Below are 13,170 nucleotides of genomic sequence, written 5' to 3'. Positions count from 1 at the left end.
TTGGCTATCTTCCAGTCGTCAGGCACCTCTCCTGTTCTCCACGACCTTTCATAGATGATGGAGAGTGGCTCGGCAATGACGTCTGCCAGTTCCTTCAGCACTCACGGGTGCATTCCATCAGGACCCATGGATTTGTGGGTGTCCAGCTTCCTTAAAAGATCCCTAACCTGATCTACCTCAACCGAGGGAAGGTCATCCTTTCTCCAAGCTTGCTTGCTTACCTCCAAGGACTGGGGAACCTGAGGGCCAGCCTTGGCAGTGAGGACTGAAGCAAAGAAGGCATTCAGTAGCTCTGCCTTCTCTGTATTTTCTGTCACCAGGGCACCCATTTCATTAGCAGCGGTCCCAGATTTCCCCTAGTCTTCCGTTTGCTGCTGATATACTTGAAGAAGCCCTTCTTGTTATCCTTGATATCCTTTGCCAACCTTAGTTCCAGATGAACCTTGGCCTTTCTAGTTGCTTCCCTGCATACTCTGGCAGCATTCCTGTATGCGTCCCGAAACCATGGCACTGAGAATTTTTGCATAGTGACAGTTTTCCAGTGTTATCTGAGTGAAGAAATCCCCGGTCCGTGAAGAGAAGTGAATGAGGAGGAAACCCTCTTCTGAGGACATTTGTTTATTGGTCCAGAATGGCTCCTCCCCAGAAGCAGTTTGCAAAGGTGCTTTTGTGGGGAGGAGGACATTAAGCAGTCTGATGCTTGCTCCCCCCTTTGGGACCTGGCACAGATCAATGTTTTGGAAGCAAATGGTAATTGCCACACACAACAGCACTTCCCTGCCTCAGTCGGTCCCAGCCACACTGGTGACCAAACCTGCACTAACTGGGGTCTGCAGCAAAGCCTTGTGCAAGCAGAGCATCTCTGCAAGGTGTGGGAGCCTGTACCAGCCTGCACATGCTAGTGAGGGTGAGGATGGTGGCTGGAGGGTTCTCATGATCTGCTACAGTTTTGAAGTCCTTGGATCAGTGTCCCTCTTCATCCACCCTGTGCAGGTCTTGGGGAGAAGAGGACGTGCTGTTTTTCTCACAACACCTCAGTAGTACTTACAGCTTTGTGGTTTGAGGGAGCAGTAGTGACCAAACACCATATTTCCAAAGCTTTAAGCAACCTCTGTGGGTGGAATATCTTTCCTCTCTGATTGCTGTGGTCCTCTCTTCCTTTTTATTGATAGTTTTTCTTTTCCTCTTTATTGCTAGTTTTGTACCGTAACAGCAGTCTTGCAACAACTCAAGCAACTCCATATGCTGAGTCCCAGTGGCTTTGCACCTAAAAATATTGTTTTATTCTGCCTGAGTCACCAGGTCATCTCTTTATTCTGTAAAATGTCAAGTGTACTGTAAGGCTGGGTTCAGATAGTGTGTGTAGAGAACATGACACATCAAGTCGCATCTTCAGTGCAGCGGTTGGGTAGAGTAACGCACAGGTCTCTCTCACTTCTTGGCTGCTCTTGCTCTTGTCACTAGATTTATCAATTCTGTCATGTTCCCGTTTAAATGAAGTCCTCACGAGCATTCATCTTTTGCATGCAGAAATTCTATAGCAGGTAGTAAAAAATAATACTGTGAGGAATATTTAGGTCTGAGTCAACAGTTCCCAGAGGAGAGTCTCTAGTTTGGGAAATGCAGGGTGTCAGAGTGATTGGCAGGCTCACCTCTAGCTGGCAATAATGATCAACAGCAGAGTTCAAGTCAGAAAGGGAAGAGAAATGGCCAGGGAAAAGCAGTGGGTATCTTACGCCTTTTTGCTCCTCTGGTGCACCTGATTCTTCTCAAATTCCCTGAGCCGGCTAAGGAAAATAAGTAATGAATTGTGACATGCCTGCATCAAGCTGGTTCGAACATGCCAACCTCAGCTGGGTTAGAAGAATTTAGATCAATTAAACACACTAATCTGGTATTAATTTATTAATAAAATGAGCTAATGTGCCACTTGTCCTCCCCTCGCAGGAATAACAACCCATTTATTAGTTCAGTGGTTCCCTTTGACTGTATAAACAATTAAATACCTTTTAGTCTATTACAGCATGTTGCTGTGTTTTATTTTTTTCTCCTGGATTTCTACCATAAATTCTCTGTGCATGAGAATACATAATGTGGGACATGAGTGCAGATTTGCTGCTTCTGTCCACCGTGGTTGTGTAGTCCCTGAGTCCGTAAGTGCTCCCATTGCTGACCACTGGATGAATGGATCCTTTCACATCGCCCCTTGGCAGCTCCCCAGAATTTCTATCAGAGAGATACAGTGGCTCCCCTCCTCCTGCATAGCCCAGATAACTGTAGAGACAGGACTCAGGCCAGCAGCTGTGGAAGCCTCTGAGTAATATTGGCATTCGGTAAAAATTCATTCCATTGGTGTCAAAAGCTGATCAAAAAGCAGTTAACCCTCTGCTTGTTTTGTGAGTGAACTTACATCTCTACATCCACCTGTTGAGAAAGAAATTGTATCTAATGTGAAGATCTATAGCCTGATCTTTCAGTTTTAGTGTTTCAGTAGCTCAGTCTTGTCTGAACAGGTAATTGTACCATCTGCTCTGTCTATTTGACACACAGTGTCCAACTGACTTTCATTTTATGCCCAAAGTGTGTGAGCTGTGGTCATGCTGGTGAGGTTTATCCCCTGTAGTTAAATCCTCTGGACTGAAATACCTTGTGTAAGCATGGGCAGGTGAGATGAGACCAAAGGCTCATGTCTAGGCTGTCACCCCGTGTCCTGCTTCCTACAGCCGATGTCCCCAGAGGAGCAGAAGAAGAGGCGGGTAGTGGTGCTTCCTTACAATATTCTCCCAGCCTCCTGTGACCCTTTGCTTGGGGAATTTCCACAGCCAGACTTGGTGACTTGCTCATTTAAGAGTAAGGGATGATTATTTTTTTCTATTAATTTTTCCAGTTACTTGTTATATTTTGCCATTTGCTTTGCCTTGTCACAGCCCCGTGGAAAAGAAATATCCCATGGGGAACCGTATGGCCAAGAGCTTAGTAAGGTCTAGAAGAAAAGCAACAGACTCAAGGTTTGGCAACAAAAATTAAAAAAAAAAAAAAAAAAAAAGACAGCTTTTGGAAAGGATTTAGGACACAGGCCAGTCTCCAAATTATTGGGCAATAGGAGAAAACTCCTTTGGGACATCCTATCTCAAAACGAACTGGAACAGGATTTTTTGTTTAAAATGGCTAGTTGAAGCCATGATAAGGGAGAAGATGCTGGACTAGACTGACTGCCGCCCCATGTACAATAATAATTTTGCTGTTCCAAGGTGTTTTCCTCAAAACAAGTGAACAAACAGTACAGGAGCTCAGCATTTAAATATCGCTGAAAGCAATGTATAACCCTTGCTGCTACTTATCATTTTAATTTGTGGATGAATAATGGCTCCTAAGCAATAAGCTTTTCAACTGTCTAAGTCTGCTTTGTAAACAACTGGAAACTCTGAATTTTAAGTCATCCTAGTCTCTGGATCATACAACAGAGAGAGAAAGATTATAAGTGCCATCTTAAAACTGAAATGCTTATACAGCTCAATTACAATGTACTTTGTATTCAAGCCATGTTCACAATCAGTACATGTTTTACTGCCAAATAAGGAGAGAAACCAGGCTTCCTTTTATAGAGTGAAGTTTTCTTTTAGTTATGCCAAAGTCATTAAAAAGTGCATCACTCTGATTTTCCTTTAGTGGCTTCAAAAAAGGGAATGGACGTGAAAATCGCTCCTTAACTCAGCTGGAGAAGTATTATTTCCTCAGAGAGCTGGATGTATGAAATGAAATTGCATACAGTGGCTGGAGTCGTTACATAGTACTTAGTGGGCAACACTTACATTTTCTTCTCTTTCTCTTCTTTTCAGTGTCTTAGACTATTAAAAGCAAAAGAATAACCCAGTAGTTGTATAAGCTATTACAATTTGGAACACCCGGAAGATTTGTTTTTTTGACAGGAGCAGCACCTGGCTGAGGTATTATAAAGACAGTCAAATGTGACATCTTCAACGACAGGCAGGAAAAAGGGTTGTGTTTTTTTTCTAGAAACCTTGCCACAGTAATCATTTGGGAAACAGTGTAAACACGCTGTGAAGGTTAGATGCTTTTACAGCTTAGAGGAATCTGGAGCTCAAAGGCAGAATACAAACAACTAAAGATAAGGCCATTAAAAGTTTGTTACGTATCTGAGTTCTGATCTTGTGCTGTGTTTTTCTCCTCGTTAATGCTATTCTGTGCAGTTGTGCTGTCCCCTTTCTGGATCCTGTGTTCCAGTTACTTTTAGAGGTGTTGCTGAACTGTATGGCTTTTAGTAAGGAGCATCACAAGCCCATTCCAATTCTAAGAGGCTATAGAGACCTTAACTCCCAAAGGGCCAGAACATGTTCCCAAAATCTCTGCCTCTTTCAGCCCAGTTCCGCTGATGCTTATCTGTTTCATCACCCTTTCAGACATTCCTTTTGCACTGTGGCACATGCTGTTCATTGGCATTCTGTACGCTGAGTTGATGGTGGTTTGGCGGCTGGTTAGAAAATGGATCACACAGTAAATGCTATTGTGTATTGCGTTGATGAATCGCCCAGTAAGTACCTGGAAAGTATTAGGAAAAAAAATTGATATATTATCCCTGCTGCCAGAATAGTTTAACTACTTAGCTCCCAGCAGTGCTAACCTTGCTGCTCATGTGACATATTTGGTGGTTCATTCGGCTCAAATTTCCCTCAGCTATACTTTTTTCTGTTAATATTTTTAAATGCTTCAGTATTCTGAAGCACGCAGGCTAGGAAGATCTATTTTTTGCTTATAAGTAGTTCAGCCCAACAGTTCCATGTGAACTGTAGTGACTGAAATAACAACATGCATCTTCTGTGCAAAGAGACCACACTTAAAATTTTTAAACATTACAGCTAGCTTTCGTGTTCCTTATTGCTTTACGCTAAGCATTAGGGGAACCATAAAGCCTTTACTGCTTTAGCTTGACAATTTGCCTCCTTGCAGGGCTTTTGTTTCTGCTTGGTTTTGAAAAACAATACTAAGTTGTCAATGCAAAGGCAAATAAAAATAGGTTGACGATGATAGGAAGATGCACTAAAAACAGCCATATGTGTTGACATGGGACAAAGCAGGATGGTTTTTGGTCTTGGTAGAATATGCAAGCAAGATCATCCACTAGTTCAGGGAAGGCCCAATGAGAAGGTTTGAAGTAGCCATAATTTATGGGGTGGGGCGGGAATTAGGAAGGAGGCGAAAAACTGAGGTACCAGTAAAGTCATCAGAAATCTGATTGCTGTCTAAGAACATTGAGCTGCACACTTCATTTCCAGTGGTATATATAGTAACATTTGTGTCCCTTCATCCGAGATCCTGCAACATTTTATAAATAATTACGGCAGGGAACATCCTTTTCTGTTGGACGGATATTGTTGCCCTGTTTTACCCACAGGTTAATAGCCTGATTTGGTGGCTTGAAAAACTGTATAGAAGTGACTTACACTTGCCCTCAGTCACTTGGAAAATTTGAATCTCCATTTCCTTTTCTTTCTTCAGTGATCTAGTGTGCAGATCCCAAGATGTTAAGCACAGTAGAAACACCCAATGAGATGCTATTTTGGTGGACACCCAGGTGTGCTCTGCACGGAGTGGCCCTGTGCATTGCCTGCGGGCACTGCAGCAGCTCTGATCTGCTAGCCATGGCAGGAGTGGTAGCTGCTCCAGCAACAGCATCACCAGCATCATCATGTAGATGAGATGGCTTCAAGCTCAGCTGCTCAGGCCTAGGAGTGTTCCCAGGTCAGAGACTGCTTGGTTGTGTGGGTGTTGGGAAGAAGAGGAGGTGAGGGGACAAGAAATCTTCTGGAGATGACATTTATTGGAGACAAACAGATGGCAAAATGTCAGGTTTCATATCATTGAGTCTGTGGTGAATTCATGCTACATCTCTGCACCCTATAATTTGCAGTTTTCTCCCTGTTTTGCTTCTTTTATATAAAAAGGAACAAAACAACTTGAGCTGTGGCCTCCCTGATCATGAGAGGAAGCCATTACTTTTTTGTCCTTGTAGAAGCTGTTCCAGTGTTTCTCAAAAAGTAGTGTGAGTGAAGAGTGGTGGAAGAAAACCCCCAGAAAAGTCTTTGAAAGTCCCTCTTGAGCCTTGTACTCATGAGGGACTGCATAGAACTGTTGTCAAAACAGGACAATTCCTAGTAGAGTCATTACTGCAAAAAATAGACTATGCAAGTTTCCTACAACTAAAAAAAAATTAGAGTTTTTTTTTTATTTTTGGGACATTTGACGAGTTTGCATCCTGACCTTCAACATTAAACTATTGAGAAGCATTAAGGCTTTTTAAGACTTCCTCTGAAAGAGAGATTTCCAGAAGATGAAAGTAAGATTTTTCAAAACCAGTGGAAGTTAACACTTAGGAAAAGGTAGACGAGAAGAAAGAATTATGAGGAATTTCTTCTAAACATAATGCAAAGATGTGAGTAAAGCATTAAATGGATATACTGAGAAAATTATATGTGAAAGTAGCAGAAACAAATTATGTAGAGTATGAGGCACCTGTTGTAAAGTTTGAAAAATCTAATTATGTCCAAACAGAGGTAGAATAATGACCAGATAAAATGTGTGTATTCATTGGCTTTCAACAGCCTCTCATGTGGAATGGATGTTTCGTTTCCATAAAGATGCCATTGATTGAGAAGGGCCACGTTTAACAAAATATTTCAAGGTAGACTTGTAACTTGAAAGAGCCAGTCAAAATATTGTACCATTTTTGCTATGCTGTAAATGATCTAAACCTTGCGTTGTCCAACATCTGCAGCAGCAGACCAGTTGTCTGCCCCAGATTTACTTGCACACTGAGCATAAAACTGTGTAAACATACACTGGAAACAACTGTGGTGATGTGGACCGTCAGAAAATCCTTCCAGGAGAGCTGCTTGGTCTCATGATGACTTGCAGCCCAGCTCCTAGATACCCACAGAAATTGCAGGAACAAATGTTGCTAACTGCATCTCTCAGTACTGGCTTATTTTTCGTGGCCGTGTCACCTGTGTTTTCTGCTCTGAATTCAATCCCTGCCCTCCTGAGGTTGCAGCCTGTGCTGTCCTCAGCAAGGGGCAGCTGGTGATCCCATGGTGTGGGGTTGGCCACCCCTCTGTTTGCATGCCCACCATGTTCTGCTGCTCCTCAAGGACTGGTGCCCTCCTCTGTTGTAGGGCATATAGAGATATGAATGACAAACACTAATCATATTTTAAAAGTAAGATTTCCCAGTGTTCCTTGTTAGTGTCTGAGCATTTAGCACAGTGGGCAGAGCTACTAAAAGCATTTCAATTTGTGTGCTTACTTATGGGTTTGGCTTTTGCATGTGAAATAAGCCCAATCTGGCTATAGAAAATCCAGTCAAGAGAGAAATTCTTTATGATATTGTTGATGTTTGTGCATTGGCATTAAAGCTTAGGGGATTGTTAAGATAGTCTTGTGTTTGTAATATTTTCTTCAGAGTAAGGGAATTAAAGAAAGATAAGAAGAATTCTGCTTTTGACCTCATAACGTTTGTATTCAAGATGCTGCAGTTCAAACACATTGGAAAGCAGGTTACAATTTTCATTTCTCCCTCTCTTTTCTTCCATCATTTTTATCGATACTGAGAGTTTTTTCAGAGCCTTTTGAAACAGCAGGAATTTTTTTTCTGCACCTCTGCATGCTGCCTGTCATCCAGGGTGGAAATCTTCCTCATCTTGACAGACTAAGTAGGTGCTGTTTCTTTTTGACATTGTTCCCCTTTTCAAGCTTCAACTCCATTTCGGGAGCGGGGGGGGTCAGCCCTGGAGGCTTTCAGCATGACAGAAAGAGGTCTTGGGAAACATACTGCAAGATCGTATCTTTAGAAAAACAGATGTTTAGCTGGTACAGTATAGACATTGTGCTTAAATAGCCAATTGTTAATTATATCGGGTTTTTTAAATACTGTCTAACCCTTCATAGAATGGAGTTAGTCATGGAAATGGGGTGAAGTCAGGGTTGTGTCGCAGTCAACTGGAAATTCATCACATACTCAATGGAGGCCAGGATTTCTGGTCTGCAACAGGCAGGGAATGAAACTGCTCTGTGCAGGTTTGGATTTTATGAACTTGCTTATTACAGAGAATTATTCAGTGACTGTTTTATGGAGATATATTGTAGCCTAGAGATTGCTCACAAATTACTTGTTGCAACTGTTGAACTCAAGATTGTCAAATTACTGTTCTGTGCTTTCTACTTGGTCACCTAAATTGCAAGTTATTGTTTTATGCTTACCGACTGATTGACTCTGGTAAGTGTTTCCCAGGTGGCTGTGCAAACACTGCTGGCAAGAGCCTCTCATATTTCTCATCCGTAAAAATATTTACTTGACTTTTCCCACCAAAATTGGCTGACTTCTTCAAATTTTTGTCTAAAGGGAGTTAGAAGAGGAGCAGACAGAGTCTGAGCAATGTGCAGAGTTTGTCCACATAAAGGAGAACATTAAGGAGAACACAGACGTGGTGCTAGTGGAGCTCCAAGCTCTGCAGATCCTTGCTTTGACATTGACTTTTGACTTGTAATTGTTTTGCTGATGTATTGTTAACATTTATTCATAGTTTGTATTCTTGTACAGTGAGTAATGATGATGAGGTCCTGGTAGGTTCACCTGGTTAACAGTGAAATGTCAATGGGAAGTTTTCTAGACAACAGGCCAGAAACAGGAAACATTTAGGAAGAAACCTTTTCACCTTAAAAAATACATTCTTTCCAGACAAAAACCTTTTAGTGGCAAGGTTACTGATAAGTAACATTTAGCAATCTGATAGCCTCTGATGCTTAAGAAAGTTGTATTCATTCACAGACTTCAAAAAACAGAAAACAGCAAACTCTCTGTCTTATGTACTGCATAAGTGCAAGCATTCAGGACCGGGGGTCACTCAGAGTTGATGTGGTATGCAGTGTTGCTTGGAGAAAGCTATCCAAAAGGGTGATATTTGATTGTGATATTTTTGCTGATATTAAGTAACTGTGCAACAATATCTATGAGTAGTTAAAACATATCATAAGAAAAGCTGAGCTACGTGTTTATATTCGTGTTGTAGGAGTGTGCACTAAACATCTTACAAATGCTTTATGTGTTGTACAATGCTAGAGCCTCATCTGAAATGCATTTATAAATATTTAAATACACTACAAAGTAAGAGGAGTTCCCTAAGCTGGATTGTAATCATGAGCTGTCTGGACAGTTAACTATCAGTGTGATAGACCACGTGCTGCAGGCAGTAGGTTTTTTTTTAAAAAAGTATAAAAATAACCATCCTGAACTGTGTAAGCCCTGAGGCTGCATCCATGCGTAGTCAGGGCGCAAACGGCACCTTTCACATGTGTAGTTACCTGATTGCTGAGCTCAGCTGGCAAGATGCATTTGTATTGTGCTATGCTTGCTGCTTACTTGCAAGTGTAATCCAGGCTCCTCAAAATTGGAGGCTCTTTAGAAAGAGTTCAGATTGATTAAGGGTAAGCATAAAACGTCTTAGATGGCGTGTTCTATGAAATAAGGTAAAATGACATGGTTTTTCTTCACCCTGGTCTTATTTTAATTTTATTTTTTCCTGGTTGACTCTCTTTTATCATTGTTATTTTCCTCCTGTTGTTTGTCTTAGATCAAGAGAAAGGTCAAGTGTCTTCATCTGATGGCAATCTCCATTGTATTTGTCTAACCATACTGTGATGCAATTGTATGTCATTGTCCTGGCAAGTACATTGGTAGTTGTCAGAGCTGTGCTGGTCTTACCTGAAGTTCAGGGTGCCAGAAAACACCTGAATTTTTGCACTTTAACTAAGAGTAATTAAACGCTATTATTAACCCATATTTTCTACTTCAGTTTGGGAGTTATCTGCTAGGTGTCCTATAAAACCCAGGAGAGAAAGACTTGAGGGAAAAAAATCAGCACTTTTTGCATTTCATTGCTCTCTCTGAAGCTTGGCATGCCTTCATAAAATGCACTGTTTTGGTATTACATTGAGCATAACCAGAAACCAATGAAATACAGCATTAGACTAGAAACAAATCAGTAGGGTCATGCTTTTGCCCTCCATCTTCTTATCTTTCTTTTCAGAGATGGCTGCTGCAAGCATTGTTGGAAGGCTAGTCAAGAATCTTTATTAACTGTTTGTAGTGTTTAAGGGCTTTTGATTTCTTGAAAAGGCCTATGTGGCATACAAATAGCACCTTTCCCTTTCCCTCAGGCAATATCCAATATGCTTAGAGTTCTTGCCTTCTTGAGTGCCAAAATCACTATTGCTGGAGTAGCTAGGAGCATCAGTCATCCTAGAAGAGAGTCTGGAGGGGAAAAAAGCCTCATCCACGTTTTCCACTTTGGTTGCAGTTCAGCTCTGTGTGCCAGCAGTATAGCACAGGCTTGCTAGGGCGACCCGCTGCCTCCTCAGGCAGGATCATTTAGCTTCTAGCAGATCTAAAATATGCTTGGTCCCTTTGGCTCCCAAGGAACATAAATGGATAGCAAGCAATTGCCTAACAAGGAGCTGTGTCTTCAGAGTCCCTTGTATAAATTATTGCTTCACAGATAAAAAGAAATTATTTGCTACGCCAATGCATTATTCTGTTCAGGTGTAATGACTGTGTGTGAAGCAGGCCCAGTAAGGGTGAGCCTTCTGAGAAATGCCTGCTTCCTATTCGGTTGTTACTGGTATTTAAAACCTCATATGATGTTTCTAGGAAGGTTTCAAGAAGCGTTAGCAAAGGGTCATCTCTTTGCAAGTCTCCAAAGGCATTGCTGCTCTTCAGTTGGGCTATGCTGCCTTGCTGGAGGATGAATCGTTGGAAAGTATGTTTAGTTTTCTTCTAATAACCTTGTTGTATACGATTTGGGGACTGAGATTTGTTGTGAAAACACTCGTGCTCCCAAGAATGGTCTTAGTTCACTCTGTATGCCGAGATTTGCTTGTCCAAGCCATTAGATCAAAAAAATCATAGAACTGTGTACACATGCAAAAAAAGGAGCCTGTCAGCTATTCTGGAAAGCGTGAAGCTGTGAGCCTAGGATTGCTGGGGCCTTCTCATCTTCAGTGTGGCCGTACTCTTCTATTGCCAATTTCAGACAATAAGGCTGAAGCTGTAAAACTGAGCTTTCTGGTATTAGTTAACTGTAAGTCCTAGCATGTAATATAGCTTGAGGGAGTTTGTAAGTAGAGGGGTTTTTGAAATGGTCAGGTGGGTTTTTTCGTTTGGGGGTTCCTATTGCAGTAAAAGAAACTTCTATTTGAAAACCAGAATAAGGTGATAAATTGGTAGAGATAGCAGTTGAAAGAAATTATTTCATGGAAAAGAACTTTATGTTCCTATTTAAATATGGTCAATAAAATTCTATTATTTTCTTAAAATAATTAACTCAAATGAGCATTTAGTTTTGAGGGAAATAAATAAATGACCAAACTTTCAGGGACATTAATATTTGATTTGGAGATAACTGCATAAATATTGAATTTGAAGATTACATTCCAGAGCACTGCATTAAAATTGCAAGACTTTTCTATTATCCTTCATAATGGAACATGAAATTAGAAACTTGTTCATGGAAAGAAAAATTTCTCCACTCTCATCTACGCATTTTCTGCACTGTTGTGTTAACAGAGGAGCTCTTCTTCTCATACTGTGAAAAGAGACGTAGCTATCAGTAGGGCACAGACCCTGAAGTCATTTACGGTCCTTTTGAAAATTAATATGCACCATTTCATAATTGCATCTCAGTTCTTTGATTGGTATAGAACAAACCTTTAACCAGGGAGTTAGCCTATGGGGTTAACACTCAAGTTTCCAGATGCAGGAATCCAGAAAGCTTTGGTGGTGTTCCTTAACTTTTATTTCTTTTCCCCTTCCTTCCGTTGCATGTGTCTGAGGACCACTAAAATGTCTTCTTGACTTCCTAATCCTAAAACATGTGTAAGAACCCTGGTGTAGCTCTGTGTTGTTCAGGAAGGAAACACAGGTCTTACCGTGTCCTCCTCGCTGTAGGTGCCACAGCTCTTGTTAGCCTGCAGTCCTTACATCCAGTGAGATCTGTGGTCTTGTGGATGTGAGTTACTATAACAGTCTGGTTAGCTGGTATTTATTATTGCTCAGAACATGTGGGATGTATTCAACACAGCAACTCACCATTATTAACAGCGCTCCACCCCCTTTGCAAAGGTGTGTGCCAATTCATGGCTGCTCTGCTTCCCTTTCTGGGAAATAACTCTGAAAATGGAATAACAAATAGAAACCTGGATCAGACAGTCTCAAAACATGTGTGGGCATCTAGTCCAAAGTATTTTCAAACATAGATTGATTTCCAACTCTTTTTTTTTTCTTCTTACATTGGTCTCAAATAATTAATTTCCATAACTCTACAGTTCTGTAGTTGCTCCTCTTATTCATGGTTCAGCAATAACAAAATAATGTTCCCTATAGACTTGAAAATGGAGCAAACATACTCATTCTACAGCAAAGAGCAATGCAATTATATTTCTTCATAATTAACTATACCCGAATAGAAAAATTCATGGAACAATATCATAGGAGAAAGTTGGTTATTTTATCTTTGTGTACGGTTTGCTGTTTTTCAAAAGCTGTGCATTTATTTAGAGATAGAAGCCTATCACACAACTTGTGTTTAGTTCCTGTTCATGTTATGATTCTTCTGCAGTGGTTTGTTAAGAGTTAATGCACATTATGGATTTTCATGCTGCACCACTCTGTAACTTGCACAGTTCTGTCTTAGGACAGCAGAAGGTGTAAATGAAGTTTAAAAGCAATCTATTGATCTTTGCCCTGATAACTGAACGTGTAACTGATTAATCATTTTTTAAATGTCTCAACATTATTTATGAGTAGAACAGAAATATAAACAAGTGACCTTTTTATCCTTTTTTGTTTGAGAAAGTAGCTTCTTTATTTATAGAGCTAGTGACGATAACAAAATATAAATTAACTTTTAATGACTGCTTTTGTATTCCCTCAGATTTATCAGAAAACAAGGACTGGATCGGCTTTTCCTGGAATGCGATACCCACATGTGGCGCCTGGGGGACCGGAGGATCCCAGAAGGAATCGCAGTCGATGGAGGGTCGGACTGGTTTCTCCTGAACAGGAAGTTTGTGGAGTATGTCACTTTTTCTAATGATGATCTG

The 13,170-nt window shown here is 40.9% G+C and overlaps 1 protein-coding gene across 1 annotated transcript in view; it reads left to right on the top strand.

The window, feature by feature from the left end:
- XYLT1 (xylosyltransferase 1) overlaps window positions 1-13,170 on the top strand; it is a 150,612-nt gene that overhangs the window by 113,454 nt on the left and 23,988 nt on the right. The window contains 1 exon segment of the mRNA XM_035895067.1: window positions 13,002-13,170. This exon segment is cut by the window's right edge and continues 1 nt beyond it. Coding sequence (XP_035750960.1) covers window positions 13,002-13,170 — 169 coding nt within the window.

This window comes from Egretta garzetta, unplaced genomic scaffold (genome assembly GCF_000687185.1).
Source record: "Egretta garzetta isolate BGI_Z169 unplaced genomic scaffold, ASM68718v1 scaffold575, whole genome shotgun sequence".
NCBI classification, from domain to species: Eukaryota; Metazoa; Chordata; class Aves; order Pelecaniformes; family Ardeidae; genus Egretta; species Egretta garzetta.
The sequence above is the reverse complement of the archived record's forward strand: the minus strand, read 5'-3'. Positions and strand labels throughout refer to the sequence as shown.